Source organism: Amblyraja radiata, chromosome 20 (assembly GCF_010909765.2).
Source record: "Amblyraja radiata isolate CabotCenter1 chromosome 20, sAmbRad1.1.pri, whole genome shotgun sequence".
Lineage (NCBI taxonomy): Eukaryota > Metazoa > Chordata > Chondrichthyes > Rajiformes > Rajidae > Amblyraja > Amblyraja radiata.
In genome coordinates, this window is record NC_045975.1 from 40,907,898 (window position 1) to 40,924,643 (window position 16,746).

A 16,746-nucleotide genomic window follows, 5' to 3' on the forward strand; every position below is an offset into this window, starting at 1 on the left:
TGGATGCAGAACCGGCTTTAGATTCTACAACAGTATCTGCAGCCAACTGCTGCAAAGTTCCCACAGTGAATGCTTTCTTAGAGTGCTTTAGATAAATGTCTTTTCAGTCCTCTGGCAACGCCTGTGCAGTTTTTATTCAGCTTTGCATCTTGTCAAGTTACTGAGTGCCAGCACTTGTCTTGGTTTCTGATGGTTAATCGAGGACCAGAGGACATAGGATTAAGGTGAGGGGAAAGATTTAATAGGAACCTGAGGGGCAATGTTTTTGCTCGGAGGGTGGTGGGTCTGTATGGAGTTTGCACATTCTCCCTGTGACCGAGTGGGTTTTTTCCGGGTGCTCTGGTTTCCTCCCACATCCCATACAGAACGTGTGGGTTTGCAGGTCATTAGGCTTCCGAAAATTGTCGTTAGTGTGTAGGATAGAACTAGTGTGCGGGTATCGCTGTTCGGCGCACAATCAGTGGGCCAAAGGGCATGTTTCGGCACTGTATCTATAAACTAAACTAAATTATATGGAGCGAACTGCCAGAGGAGGGTAGTTGAGACAGAAAATATAACAACATTTAAAAGACATTAGGACAGGTTCATGGATAGGAAAGGCTTAGATCGGTATGTGCCTAACGCAGGCAGGTGGGACTAGCATAGATGGGGCATCGAGGTCAGCATGGGCCCATTTCCATGCTCTATGTCTACGACTCTAAGCCTTGTGGGCGATCATGATCAACATTGTATGTGTCGGTACCTGCAGAATTGTGCATTGTCCCTTGCTTACTTGGATCCTCAGAAGGATTGTAGCATTAATCATATGTCTGACACATCGTTCTTGTAAAAGCTGAGTCAGACCCTTTAAAAAGACAAACAATTGGAACGATGCTAAAAATCATTCGACAAAGACCCGTAAGCAAAGATTGCAAAGAGCGGCACTGTGCACAGTGGGAGAGTTACTGCCTCACAGTGCCAGGGACCCGGGTTGTACGCATTGTCTGTACGGAGTCTCAACTAAGCCAACAGGCATTGTTTGTTTTCCGGAAGGGTTTTTTTTAACTGAAATATTTTGCCTTTTTTCCCACTTTTGACTTGGAAACTAATTGTCAAACGTCTGAAATAAAAGTAGAAGAAGTAAATTCAGGAGGTTAGTTAGCTGCGGGTGGAACTCGTGCCTCAAGGCAAAAAAAGCCGAAAGTGGTGGAGATGGGAAGGTGTGGCCAGTAGTGGGATCCCGTTGGAGGTTATTTCATCGTACCTCAAATACAATAGGTAGAGTAAAGGGGAAGATACAGAGTGCAGATTATAGTTCTCAACATTGTCTCACATCAGAAGGTAGACACAATGCTGGAGTAACTCAGCGGGTCAGGCAACATCTCTGGAGATTAGGAATGGGTGATTTTTCGGGTCGAGACCCTTCTTCAGACTGATGTCAGGGGAGGGGGCGGGACAGAGATAGAATGTAGTTGGAGACAGTAAAACTAGTGGGAGAACTGGGAAGGGGGAGGGGGATGGAAAGAGAGAGGGAAAGCAAGGGCTATCTGAAGTTAAGAAATCAATGTTCATACAGCTGTGGTGTAAACTGCCTAAGCAAAATATGAGGTGCTGTTTCTCCAATTAGCACTGGGCCTCACTCTGACAATGGAGGAGGCCCAGGACAGAAAGGTGAGATTGGGAATGGGAGCAGGAGTTGAAGTGCTGGGCCACCGGGGAGATCAGGTAGGTTGAAACAGACTGAACGGTGATGTTCAGCGAAATGATTGCCGAGCCTGCGCTTGGTCTCGCCGATGTAGAGAAGTTGACACCTGGAACAGTGGATACAGTAGCTGAGGTTCGAGGAGGTGCAAGTGAACCTCTGCCTCACCTGGAAAGACTGTTTGGGTCCTTGGATGGCGTCGAGGGGGGAGGTAAAGGGACAGGTGTTGGCATCCCCTGTGGTTGCAGAGGAAAGTACCTGGGGAGGGGGTGGTTTGTGGGAAAGGACGAGTTGACCAGGGAATTTCGGAGGGAACGGTCTCTGCGGAAAGCTGAAAGGGGTGGCGATGGGAAGATGTGGCCAGTAGTGGGATCCCGTTGGAGGTGGCAAAAATGTTGGAGAATTATATGCTGTATGCGACGGCTGATGGGGTGGAAGTTGAGGACAAGGGGGACGCTGTCAGTGTTACAAATTGGGTGGGTGGGTGGAGGGGGAGCAAGAGCGGAGCTGCGGGATATCGAGGAGACCCTAGTGAGAGCCTTATATACAATGGTATTGCCTTGCATCAGTTCCATAGAGAGTCAAATGTCCACAATGGGGTAGAGAAGAGGTGAATCGTACCCTAGTTTATGGAAGAACCGATCAGAAGCCTGATAACAGATGGGAAGCTGTTCCCGAGTCTGGTGGTGCACACTTTTAAGCTTCTATACCTAATATGTGTACCCATGTCCTCCAGAGATGTTGCCTGACCACTGAGTTACTCCAGCATTTTGTGTATTTTTTGTAAACAAGCATCTGCAGTTCCTTATCTCCATTTTACTACTATCTCGCCTGTTTTTTTTTTCCCATTGGTGTCACATTTTCATGGATCGCAAAGAACGGAATTCTGAAAGCGACTTGTGCATTTCATCAATACCGTTGCAATGATGTTCAACGTATCAACCATCAAAGGCAAAATACATATTGCTGGACTAACTCAATGGGTCAGGCAGCACCTGTGGAGGGAATGGACAGATAACCTTTCAGGTCAGGACCCTTCTTCAGCCACTCTTCAGTCTGAAGATGATCCTTGACGCAAAGCATTTATTCATTCCTTCCACCAATGCTGCCCGTCCTGCTGAGTTACTCCAGCACTTTTGTCTTTTGTTGAAAATTGTAGCATCTGACGTTCATCTCAACAGTAGCAAAGTTGCAGGTTGAAACTGAAGAGCATGAATGAAATTACATTCTTTCGCGAACTGTTCATAAGTTATAGTAGCAGGATTAGGTCATTCGGCCCATCGAGTCTACTCTGTCATTCAATCATAGCTGATCTATCTTTCCCTCTCAACCCCATTCTCCTGCCTCCTCCCCATTTGCTTTCGCAAATATTATTTGAGTTGGTGTCATTGATGTATTGTGGTAGTTACTGACTAAAATATAAAGCAGAACAATATTTTTAGTTGAATTGCATGAATCAATGGTTTTGCTGATCCCTGTGGAGTTTAGTCCACAATCAACTTGAGCAGCTTTTGAGTTTCTCTGAAAATTGTGCTACTTGAATGCCTCGTAGCTAGAGCAGGCCCACGTGAGTACTGATCATGGCTCTGCACGACGAAGTGGCTGCCACAATTATTTTCACATCCTTTTGAACCTTGCAGCAGTCTGGGTCTATTTTTAGGCTGGAACCACAGGGACTCAGTGGAGGTGGAAACAGGGCTCAATGTGCATCGATCGCATGCTCTGAACAACAATACTTTTTTTTTTCTCCTCCAGAGTTTCATTGTACAAGAGTTACTAAAAATATACAGAGTACCTGGACTGTAGCATTATTCAAGCAACTCTCATTTGTACTTGAGCAAAAAAAAAGTAAGGACATTTTTAAGGCAGAGATAGATAGATTCTTGATTAGTACAAATGTCAGGGGTTATGGGGGGGAAAGCAGGAGAATGGGATTGGGAGGAAAATATAGATCAGCAGAGGCCAGAACTCTAAATAAACTAGGTTCCATAATGACAAACCCCACTCACCCACTCCATGCCCTGAAGGTGATCAAGAGCAGCATCTTCAGCCAGAGGCTGATTGCACCAATGTGCAAAACGGAGAGATACAGGAAGTCCTGTTTACCAGCTGCTATAAGACTTTATAATGAGCATAAATAACTGCACTTTTTTTAAATTAATTGTATTTTAACTTGTATTTTAACGTATTTTAACTTGTTATGTATGAAAGCGTGGTGTTATGTTTGTCTTGAAGCTGTCGTGGCACTGTAATTTCCTGAAAAGGATTATTAAAGGAATAATCTAATCTAATCTAATTTGATGGTGGAGTAGACTTGATGGGCCAAATGGCCTAATTCTGCTCCTAACACGAATGAACTTGTGAAAACAAAGTGCTGGAGGAACTTGTTCTAGTTCTTGAATATTGGTTCTGCTTCGTCATCCTAATCACCTCCAACATTGTCTTTCATTCTTTAATGAGGATAATTAAATCTAACCCCTATCAGATCTTGCACAAACTGTGCTGATATGACTTCCTACGTCAGGTTGCTTTGTAATACTCGTGTTAACTTCATTGGAATGCAGTATTTCATTGCTGCCATTTCACTGAGAACTAACTCACTGACTCCACAGATGGCGTGTTTGGGATGTGGAAGGAAACCGGATCAATAGACAATAGGTGCAGGAGTAGGCCATTCGGCTCTTGGAGCCAGCACCGCCATTCATTGTGATCATGGTTGATCATCCACAATCAGTACCCCGTTCCTGCCTTCTCCCCATATCCCCTGACTCCGCTATCTTTGAGAGTGCTATCTAACTCTCCCTTGAAAGCATCCAGAAAACCGGCCTCTACTGCCTCCTGAGGCAGAGAATTCCACAGATTCACAACTCTCTGGGTGAAGAGAGGAAAAGAGGAAACTGGTGCAGTCACAGGGAGAACGTACAAACTCCCCACAGACAGCACCCAAGGTCAGGATGTAACTCGCATCCCTGGCACTGAGGCAGCAGCTCTACCCGCTGCGCCACTGTGCAGTCCTTATGAGTGGTGTTGTATAACGAGAAAAAAATCTACTCCAATGGGTCAGAGTCATACAACACGGAAACAGGCCTTTCCACCCACCTCATCCATGCCAACCAAGGTGCTTCACCCACACCATTCCCACTGGCGTGTGGTCAGCCGGCTATATGCTGTTGCTTGCTTCCTGCATCTTTTCAATTTATCTCATCCAGAGCTGTCCCTGATCCATTTCATACCATGGCTGATGTCAGTGGATCCTGGACTCGGTATTCTTCTGTTCCTACAGTAATCACCTCCTTGTGCATCTAGAATCCATCTATCATAGTTCAAGTTCAAATGTATTTGTCATGGAGCCATCCAGCACGGAAACAGGCCCATGCCGGCCAAGATGCCCCTTCTCCACTGATCCTCCATTGACCCATATCCCTCTAAACCTGTCATATCTCTATCTCTGCCCTAAAAACATTTAAAGACCCAGTCTCTACCTCACTTTGACAAAGAGTTTCAAAGACATACAATTCTCTAAAAGAATAAAGCAGCTGGTTTATTTGGTTGTTTTAAACAGTGATCTCAACACTTTTAATAACTTTGAACTTGAAGGATACAGGATGACACTGGAAATGTGGTGTCTCTTGTGTACTGCATGAATGTCATCTGTTCTTCTTGCACTCTTGTACGTGGGTGTGATTGTACCAATGTATACTGAACTTTGCTGGAGAGTACCATTGAACCGTACCACCAGATCCACCACCCATTTCCCAGCAACTGGTGGTGCGGCACATCCTCTAATCCGGACAAAAATGATGAGAGCGCACTTGAAATCCTCCCCACCGCAGCGGTTGATGAGGCTCACCAGGACTTCTGTAGGCACGGGGCTCTGGAACTCCGGCGTGGCCCAAGCCGGCAGATCCATTCACAAGGCCAACTCAGCTCCTGGGCAGACTGTTCCGGTACCGTTGGACTCTTCTCTGAGGCCGTGACTCTGTTAGTCCGACAAAACGGATAATCCAGCAAGGTTCTGGAACCAAAGGTGCCTGAAAATCAGTGGTGGACCTGTAAGCTTTCTTACTTTCCAGATGTCATTGTTATCCAGGTGCTTTTACAGGGGGTTGAGAGTGGAAAGAATCCTTGTATAGAATTATATCCATCTATTCAGTTCCTGTATTACATTGCTAACTGCGTGTCACAAATTAATCACTGGAGAGGTTTTAACCCATCTTAATCATCTGGACTACACAATGACTTAGCTTGCCTTACACCATTTTAAAATGCAATGTGTAACTTTGTTCATAATAAGACGTCCCGAGATATATAGTCACTGTGATACAGCGTGGAGACAGGCCCTGAGGCCCAACTTGCCCTTTTACACTCGTCCCACCTGCCTGCATTTGGCCCATATCCCTTTAAACCTATCCTATCCATTTACCTGCCCAACTGTTTATTTTTAAACATTGTGATGGTACCTGCCTCATCCATCTCATCCGGCAACTCGTTCCAGATACGCACCATCCTTTGTGTAGTAAAAAAGCGTTGTCCCTCAGCTTCCTATTAAATCTTTCCCCCTCACCTTAAACTGTGTCCTCTGCTTTGTGATTCCCTCACTCTGTGTAAAAGACTCTGCATTTACCCAATCTATTCCATACTTGGAAGTACCGTATGTATCGCTGAGGATTTATTTGATTTCCCTGAAGTTAATCTAGCTATGAATATGTTTCAATCAGTTCAGGATGGGAACATTGTTTAAATGTTGTCAATCGAGGAAATGGTGCTATCTTGAAGTTGTGAAGGGTACTATTGGGTTGAAGGTTCATTTGTTCTTTGGCAACTTGTCTAGTTATTTTCTTTACAAATTTCTTTCATCTCTCTCCAAGGCATTTTGTGTTTTCTTTGTAATCACAACCCTGTATGGTAGAGAAAATATCCTGTTGCTGTTCAAACTTGCACTTTGTTGTCTTAAGAAAACTCCACATCAGCTGTTTTGGAAGTTATTTTTTGAGGAGAGTAGAAGCAGCGTAATGTGGGAATAATGAAAGCATTTGGTGGCTGGAGTACGTTTCAAACCTCGTTAACACAGTGCAATTATAAAAGTAGGCCAGGACTTGTTAAATAAGATGTAGGTCAGGTTCTCATGCAGTATGTAGAGTTGTCAATTAATTTAATTGAGTTGCTGGCCAATTTAGCTTGTGGGTTGCAGAAAACAGATCGGTCTCCTGATGTGGCCTCAAATTCTTTGTCATTCTTGTGTTAGCAAATGGTGAAGACAAATACTTTTTTCCATTTGGAAGCAAGGAACTGCTGGTTTACAAAAAAGACCACCTGCAATCCCACATTCACCCCCCTTTCTATCCCCCACCCATCCCTTCACGTGCCCTACTCGCACCTATCTCTCCCCTCACCCTCTCCTCCCTCCTACATTCCTTTGTCTGGCTCCACAATTCACAACTCTTTAATCCTTTTGTCTCGCACGGGTTTATTTTTTCCATCTCTTGCCTTAGTCTAACCATCTGCCTATACAAAAGAAAACCCAAGTTGTATGCCTGTATTCCTGCCCTTCCTCTTTTCCAGTTTACTTCACATCCTCCACCCCCATCCCTAACCCAATCAGTATGAAGAAGTGTCCTGACCTTCGGAAATGCTGCATGATCCATCTGAGTTACTCCAGCACTTTGTGTCTTTTTAAACCAGAGTACCCGTTAAGGTTAAGCCTTCCTTTTAGCTTCAAAGCCCTTTTAACGTTAATCTTGTTCTTAATGTAGAGTTTTATTAATATCCATTTGTGATTTTTGCTTTTTTTCAGATGGACCATCTAATCATAACACGACCAAGGAATACTTTGGGATTTTAACTAAGGCAAGGAAGTTAATTTGAATGCGGACTATCAATAAAATGTGCATGTGTGATGTACAACATATATCATGCATGTTCCCGGTTGCATGTCTTTGGTTTTCCACATTGGCTTGTCTTTGTACTGTCTCACATGGTCTATCTCTGTCCTTTGTCTCCTGCTTCAATCCCGTAGCTTGCTTTAGATGCTGTGGAATATTCCAGTGGTTACAATACTGATGGAATCTAATGTTATTGATCATGCCCCGATCCATGTTAATTATGATCTGCCTATTCTGTTTTCAATCTATCCCAAGAGCGGGGGATAGTGCCGCAGAGGACAATGTGGGATGTGTAGATTAAAGAGCAAACTACACCTCCACTTCCACGAATACTGACGTAGGCAGTTTGGAGTGTATGTATGCAATACATTTAAGACAAAGTTATGACATAATTATGAGAAGCAGTGTTGAAGGAACTCAGTGGGTCAGTGCGGCACGGTGGTGCAGCGATACACCTGCTGTCTTACAGCAGCAGAGACCCGGGTTCGATCCTGAGTACGGGTGCTGTCTGTATGGAGTTTGTACGTCCTCCTGGGACTGCGTGGGTTTTCTCCGGGTACTCTGGTTTCCTCTCGCATTCCAAATGTGCAGGTTTATAGGTTAATTGGCTTCAGTAAAATTGTTCCCAGTGTGTAGGATAGTGCTAGAGTAAGGGGTGACCGCTGGTCGGCGTGGAGTCGAGGCCCTGTTTCCTCACTGTAACTCAAAAGTAATCTAACGGTAGCATCTGTGGATGTGATTTGTTTATTTATTTTTTCTTAAATTTTTTTTTTTTAGTCGGGACCCTTCTTCAGACTGAAGGTAGAGGTGGGGTAGGGGAGGGATAAACTGAAGGCGAGAAAAAGTCAGATCAAATAATGGCAAACAACAGATGACCTCAGGAAAGGTGGAGCCCATAATGGCCGATTGTTGTCTGGGGAAGATGTGCTAATGAGAGGGATCCAGGGATGCGAACAGTGGAACTAGTAGGATGATGAGGGTGCAAGAGGGGAGGGAATGCAGGAATTACTTGAAATTCGAGAAACCAATATTCGTACAGCTGGGTTGGATGCTACCCAGGCGAAATATGGTGCTGTTGTTCCTCCTGTTTGCGCGTGGCCTCCCTCTGACAGTGGAGGAAGCCCAAGGCAAAGCAATTGCCCATCCAACCACTGCTAACGAAGAAGGCAATCATTAATTTTGATGTTTCCCCACTGACCACATTGCCCGAATGCGAAACTTCCAACAAAATAAGCATGCCTTTGTTCAAACAGATGTTGTCTAATTGGGAATGGAATTGGATGCCAGGGGTTTACAGTCAAAGCCATTGTACCGGCAAAGAGAGCAGAAATGTGACAGCTGAGCTCTTGGCATCGTTTATGTGCAAGTCACAATCCTTCACAGATTTGGTGATGATCTTTGCATCACTTCACCGCCTGTGCGAGAAGGGGCTTTGTCTCTGGAACTGGTGCCCTACAATGCTGAGAACTATATTCTGCACTCTGTATCTTCCTCTTTGCTTTACCGATTGTACTTGAGTTTGGCTAGAATGGGATTATGACATTGCCCCATCTTGGGTCCCTTGAAATGTCACCTAAGCATGTTCTCAGGGAAGCTGCCTGACCCGCTGCGTTACTCCAGCACTCTGTCCTTTTCTGTAAACCACAATCCACAGTTCCTTATATCGACATATTATCTCATCTGATTGTATAGCATGCAAAACAAAATGTTTTACTGTCCCTCAGTACAAGTGACAATTAAACATAACCCTCTCCCACAATTCCCATTACCTTCCCACAAAGATCAACTCTTTTGAGTTTCCACTATAGGGAGATGCGCAGGAAAAAAGGAACAGCTTCTTCCCCTCCGTTATCAGGCCTGTTTCCATGTTGTATCTTTAAATTACGAGGGTTTCACGTGAGGAGGTATAGAGCCATACCGCATGAAAACGGACCCTTCGGCCCACCTTACTCATACCGACCAACATGCCCCATCTACACCAGTCCCACCTGCCTGTGTTTGACACACATCCCTCTAAACCTATCCTATCCATGTAGCCATCCAAATGTTTTAAATGTGTGATAATACCTGCCTAACTACCTCCTCCAGCACTTTGTTTCAGAAATCTATCACCTTTGTGCATAAAAACAAAGTTGCCCCTTAAATCTTTCCCATGTTTTCTTCAACCGATGTCTCTGATTCTTAATTGACTTCTCTGGTTTAAATACTCTATGCATTAACCCTATGTATTCCTCTCGTGATTATATTTACACCCCACAGCCTCCTGTGCTACAAGGAATAAAGTTTAGGCAACTCAACCTCTCCCTATAGCTCATGCCCTCGGGTTCTGGCAACATCCTCGTAAATCTTCTCTGCCCGTTTTGACGACATCTTTTCTCTAACATGGTTACTTGTTTCTATGTTTTATCCATGTCAATGCCGAAATAAGTCAGGTTTGGAGTTGTAAATTCTGCAAGACTACTCTGGATGAACAAATAGAAACTATTATTAAGCTGATCAATCTTGTTGTAAGGTTCGATAAGGAACCACTTGCGTAGATCATATTCCTAATGATTGTTTTTGTAACTTGGTCGGCACGGTGGCGCAGCAGTGGAGTTGCTGCTTTACAGCACCAGAGACCTGGGTTCAATCCTGACTACGGGTGCTGTCTGTACAGAATTTGTACGTTCTCCCTGTGACACAGTGGGTTTTTCCCCGAAAGCTCTGGTTTCCTCCCACACTCGGGTTAATTGGCTTTCGTAAAGATTATAAATTGTTCCTAGTATGTAGGATAGTGTTAGTGTACAGGGATCGCTGGTCAGTGCGGACTCGGTGGGCCGAAGGGCCTGTTTCCACGCTCTATCTCCAAACTAAACTAAACTCTAAACTTCTTAGGACTTCACCTGTGGATTTCCCAGCTGAACGCGTGGATCTTCTTTGAATGGAAGTCTCCAGTAGTTGACGCCATGGCCCAGATATCCAGCAGAAATGGGTTCAAGCAGTCTACCACTTCAACAACAGGCCCCTCAGCGATGCGAACCGTCAACAAGGAAGAAGCCTTGCAAATGGAAGCAGAGGCCTTGGCCAAGCTGCAGAAGGAGAGGCTTCAGAGTGTGAAGGAGGAGGTGATGGTGTCGGTCGGCAGTGCTTGCTCCAAGTTGCCCAACGCCAAGCATGAGCACGATCTCATTCACTTTCCCGAAGCAGAGAATTCCAATAAGCACACCGCCAACACGCTGTCTGACCGGGACATCGAGAAGCTCACTGCAGCCGAACTAGAGAAGTTGCTGTTGGACAAAAGCTTCGGTCATAGGCATGTAACACGGCCACACACGCTGCCCAATACTCCCCTGCTCAGCCCGTCCTTCTCCAGCCAGTTCTACAGCCGGACACCTTTCTCTGGGGGTCAGTGGACAGGTGGGTTACACAGACCTGTGGCGCAAACAGCCAGTTACCGTTCAATGTCTGTCACATTCCCCAAATCTCTGGATCCATTTCAGAACGGCTTTTGCCCTGCACAGACCACATACCGTCCTTCTGAGCCCGCCTGCGTCGGGCTTCACGCAAAGCCGTACCTGTCCTTCCCACTTCAGCCTTCCACACCCATCCACCCACACACCGTCCTGCCCATCTATGGCACTGTCACGCCTGAGCTCGCCAACCTGTACAACAAAATTGCCAGCACGTCGGAGTACCTGAAGAACAGCAAATCCAACAGCGATCTGCAGTCCGCCAACACCATGACCCCGAAGCTGCCGTGCGGAGAGAGCTCCAGCGACGTCAGCAAATTTGACTGGCTGGACCTTGATCCACTCAGCAAAGCGAGGATGGAAAGCGTGGAGTTGGTGCAGAGCGCGGCAGAAGCCGGGCACAAGGTGGACACTGGAGCAGCGGCCGGTGACCCTTGGGAGCAGGTGTTACAGAAGCAGACTCCGTCAGAAAGCTGCCAGCCCGGTGCCAAGGCTGACGACGCCTCGTTTAAGCAGCAAACTGGAAAACCCACACATGGACCTTCCGTGACACGTAGCTTGTCTCTTAACCTACGCTCCACAAGTTCACAGATTTCACATCGAGCGCAAGAACCAAACACCAAAACATTACAGGTACCGTTTCTTTTCCCCGTGTTGTTTCTAAAAAAAAATTATTTTGCTCTTATTATATGAATATTTTTTTCTCGTTTAACTGATAATCCGGAGAACTGTCAAACTTGCCTGCTGTAAGAACAAGGAACTTCAGATGCTGCTTTACACCAAAGATAGACACACAGTGGTTCCTATAAATTGCTGTCAAACTGACACCAATTATATAAAAAAGGGCAGCACAGCCAGCTATTTACAATATATATTAATGATTTGGACGAGGGAATTGAATGCAACATCTCCAAGTTTGCAGATGACACTGGCAGTGTTAGCTGTGAGGAGGATGCTAGGAGGCTGCAAGGTGACTTGGATAGGCTGGGTGAGTGGGCAAATGCATGGCAGATGCAGTATAATGTCGATAAATGTGAGGTTATCCACTTTGGTGGCAAAACCAGGAAAGTAGACTGTTGCGTGAATGGTGGCCGATTAGGAAAAGGGGAGATGCAACGAGACCTGGGTGTCATGGTACACCAGTCATTGAAAGTAGGAATGCAGGTGCAGCAGGCAGTGAAGAAAGCGAATGGTATGTTAGCATTCATAGCAAAAGGATTAGAGTATAGGAACAGGGAGGTTCTACTGCAGTTGTACAGGGTCTTGGTGAGACCACACCGGGAGTATTGCGTACAGTTTTGGTCTCCAAATCTGAGGAAGGACATTATTGCCATAGAGGGAGTGCAGAGAAGGTTCACCAGACTGATTTCTGGGATGTCAGGACTTTCATATGAAGAAAGGCTGGATAGACTCCGCTTGTACTCGCTAGAATTTAGGAGATTGAGGGGGGATCTTATAGAAACTTACAAAATTCTTAAGAGGTTGGGCAGGCTAGATGCAGGAAGATTGTTCCCGATGTTGGGGAAGTCCAGGACATGGGGTCACAGCTTAAGGATAGAGGGGAAATCCTTTAGGACTGAGATGAGAAAAACATTTTTCACACAGAGTGGTGAATCTCTGGAACTCTCTGCCACAGAAGATAGTTGAGGCCAGTTCATTGGCTATATTTAAGAGGGAATTAGATGTGGCCCTTGTGGCTAAAGGGATCAGGGGGTATGGAGAGGTACGGGATACTGAGTTGGATGATCAGCCATGATCATATTGAATGGCGGTGCAGGCTCGAAGGGCCGAATGGCCTACTCCTGCACCTAATTTCTATGGTTCTATCTATCAGTAGAGTTGCTGCATTACAGAACCAGAGACTCTGGTTCAATCCTGACTACGGGTGCTGTCTGCACATAGTTCATATTTTCTCTCAGGTTTGTAGGTTAAATGGCTTTGGTTCAAGACCCTTCTTCAGACTCAAAAGGTCCCCTATCCACGTTCTTCAGAGATGCTTCCTGACCCGCTGAGTTACCCCAGCACTTTGTGTCCTATTGTGTATTAACCAGCATCTACAGTTCCTGGTTTCTACAGCTTGTTTCATTTTCCTGATTTTACTTCCTGTAAAATAGTTTCATGTGGACGTGCGGTACATTTGACCAGGAAACTATTGAGCGCTGTAACTGGGATTTCCAGTGCAAGATCGAACTATGATTTGAGTGGAATGGGGAGTTGCATTCCTTCAACTTGACCTCGGGCTGGGTTTTCTGACGTGTTCCAAACAGTGGGGAAGGTTTGAGCATTCCCTGACTAACGAGGCAAAGGTTGCAGCTGAAAAACATTCCTTTCAACAAACGAGAGGCCTTGTTCAGCAAGCACGCTTCCTGTTTGTGTAAGACAGCCTGGGCTGGCTTCAGATTGCTCTGGGTGAAGTGCAAGGAACAATGGATTAGTCCCGGACCTGTGTATTTTGTCACAAGGAATTGCTGTTGCTGATTTACAAAGATATTGTGTTCAGTTCTGGGCACCATGTTATAAGAAAGATATTGTCAAACTGGAAAAGGGTTCAGAGAAGATTTACGAGGACTAGAGGGTCTGAGGTTGAGTAGGCTGGGCCTCTATTCCTTGGAGCACAGGAGGATGAAGGTAGATCTTATAGAGGAATAGATCGGGTAGATGCACACTCGAATCACGGATGTGAGGACACAGGTTCAAGGTGAAGGGGGTAAAGATTTAATAGGAATCTGAGGGTGTATGGAATAAGCTGCCAGAGGAGGTAGTTGAGGCAGGGACTATCCCAACATTTAAGAAACAGTTAGACAGGTACATCCTCTCAAAAGGAGGAGGAGCCATCTTGGGGAACGGCTGCTAACCAGCAGCCGTCCGTTTAATTCACTTTTTTTTGTAGTTTTTAGTAAGTCTTGTGCTTCGTCCGTTGGAAAAATTGACTTTTTAATGTGGGGGGGAAGGGGGTAATTATACTTCTAGGTCCCTACCTGGTCGGTGAGGCAGCTTTTTCTCCAGGCTGCCCTGTCGACCCGTCCTCGCGGCCTACCAGCGGGCGTGGAGCGCTGTTTCCTGGCGGGGACCGCCCAGCACCTCTGCTTCGGTGGCGGCACAGCGCTGGAGCGCTATCGCGGAGCGGAGCGGGCGATGCCTTGCCTGAGTCGCCGCGCTGGAGCTCCGGTGAGCTGTGACCGCCGAGATCAACACCTCCGGGCTGTGGGTCTGCGGAGCAGAGCGGGCGGCGCTGACTCTAACATCGGGAGCCTGGGAGCTCCAAACCGGCGCGGCCTTGTCGGCTTCGGAAGCCGCGGTCCCCAGCTAGGAAGCAGCCGTTCCAGGTGGCCCAGCCGCTGAGAGGACTCTCCCTACGCCGGGGCAACACCACCCGGCCAGAACGGCCAAGAACATTGGGCCTCCGTAGAGGCATTAGCGGAGGCCTCAATAGGCCTGACTTTGGGTGAACTGGGGATGGGGACTGGACATTGTGCCTTCCCCCACAGTGGTAACCACTGTGGGGGGATGATTTTTTCCTGTGTGTAAGTTAATATGTTAGTCTGTGTCCAAGTTGGCTCTCGGAAGGGAGAGTGGACGCTGGCGCGCTTTAGCTGCTGCTGCTCTCTCTTTCACATTGTGTTTTTTGATTTTTTGTCTTTGGAGCGATTTCTGTCTTTAATTTGTGTATTAGTGATGTCCTTATTATTTATTTTACTCCGACTATGTTTTTTCTCTTCTGTTAATTTCTGTAAGGTGTCCTTGAGATTTTTAAAGGCGCCCGAAAATAAAATGTATTATTATTATTACATGGATAGGACAGGTTTGGAGGGATATGGACCAAGCCGAGGTAGGTGGGACTAGTGTAGCTGGGACATGTTGGCTGGTGTGGGCAAGTTGGGCCGAAGGGCCTCTTTCCACACTGTATCACTCTGACTGACTCTAAAGACACTAAATACTGGGCTACGTTTATAAAGACAGTGCTGGAGTAACTCTATAAAGACACAAAATACTGGCGTAGTTATTCCTCCCCCCCCCCCCCCCCCTGCATTCCTTCATCCATCTTCACAATCACAACTCTTCAATCCTTTTCTCTGTCTTTTCATCTCTGGCCTTTGTCCAACCATCTGCCTATCATGAAGCTATCAGACCTTCAGCCTGACTAAAAGTCTCAACCAGAAACGTCACATATCCGTGTTCTCCAGAGATGCTGCCTGACCTGCTGAGTTACTCCAGGACATTGTGTCCTTTTATCATTAAGCCCCACTCGCCCATATCCACATTGGATAGGTGACCATTTTTTAAGCCTGAAATAGTTTCTCAACCCGAAACAGGTCTGAAGATGGGTTCCAGCCCAAAACGTCACCTATGCATGCTCTCCAGAGATGCTGCCTGACCCACTGAGTTACTCCAGCACTTTGTGGATTGTTCGACTGACTAGATTGCTCAGGAGAAACGTTAGCAGAAATGCATTAGTCCCAGACATGCGAATTGTCTTTACATTTGTCTTTTGCACAGTTGATTTAAAGTGTCTAATTTCCTCTTGTGAGCATTTTTGCCATTCCAGCCCTCTATTGGGGATACTTGAATGGACGTCAGGAAACCACACAGTTGTATGAAGATGTTATTGTGTGGTGCTTGGACTGTGTTGTATATGGTGAATCTCCTACAATGATTCCCACATGGGGTGGCAGTTCTGAATTGTTTTCATCCCAGTATTTATGAAACTTGCAGCATTTTTTTAGTTATCTGTTCGTAGTGGAAAAGATAGTTTGTCAGCCATTCAAGTCGGTGGGGGGTGCTGCGAGATGGCTGCCCTGCCAACAGCCTGTTCGTTATTTTGACTTTTTTTGTTTTTTTAGTGTCTCTCGGTGTGGTGAGGGGGGGGAAGGGAGGATGGGGGAGAACTGCTTTCTGTCGCCTCCTCGACGGAGAGGCAATTTTTTCCATGTTGCCTCCCTTAACACCATGGATTGGAGCGGCCTTTCCCGGAGTTGGGCCTGGAGTTTCAGCAGCATGCGCAACGTGGACTTTTCCTCGCGGAGCGGGCGATCCCTTGCCGGGGGTCGCCAGAAGGGAGTGCTCCGATCGCTGGCCCGCGAACTGTTACATCCTGAAGCCGCGGTCTGCGGAGATTCTAGCCGCGGGCGCGGCTTTTGGAGCCTGGGATCCCTTGCCGGGGATATCCGGAGAAGAGCTCCGACCGCAGGCCCGCGGCCTACAACATCCTGAAGCTGCGGTCTACTGAGCTTCTAGCCGCCGGCGCGGCATGGACTTACCACCCGGAGCCTGGGATCCCTCCCTGGGGATAGCCAGAGAAGAGCTCTGACCGCTGGCCTGCGGCCTACAACATCCTGAAGTCGCGGTCTCCGGTAAGAAAGTGCCGATTCGAGACCTCCAAGCCGTGGAGTGTGTTAGACCATCCTGATGAGAGGGCCTGTACATCCGGCCGACCGTAGCGGCGCCTGCGGAGGGTTTTATGGCCCCGACCACGGGTGAACAAGGAGGAGGACTGACTGAACGTTGTGCCTTCCACCACAGTAAAGAATTTTTTTTTTTTTAATTTCAAAATAGACTTTATTCAGATAATAAATATACAATACATGAACCGTGCGAAAAATTCAACCGACATTTTCGGAGGCTATACAAAATATTCAATACAGTCTACATACATTGCTCAAATTTCACAAATATTTCCCCACCCTTGCCACTCATGTGGCCCACTGGCGTGGAATCCCTTCCCTTAATTTGAGGG

The 16,746-nt window shown here is 46.5% G+C and overlaps 1 protein-coding gene across 3 annotated transcripts in view; it reads left to right on the plus strand.

Annotated features, from left to right (window-relative positions):
- Positions 1-16,746, plus strand: part of pik3c2a (phosphatidylinositol-4-phosphate 3-kinase catalytic subunit type 2 alpha) — a 169,340-nt gene that overhangs the window by 55,235 nt on the left and 97,359 nt on the right. For all 3 annotated transcript variants that reach the window (XM_033038477.1, XM_033038475.1, XM_033038476.1), the window contains exons 2-3: positions 7,476-7,528; positions 10,438-11,645. In XM_033038477.1, coding sequence (XP_032894368.1) covers positions 10,509-11,645 — 1,137 coding nt within the window. In that variant the 5' untranslated portion in view covers positions 7,476-7,528; positions 10,438-10,508. The remainder of the gene's footprint in view (positions 1-7,475; positions 7,529-10,437; positions 11,646-16,746) is intronic.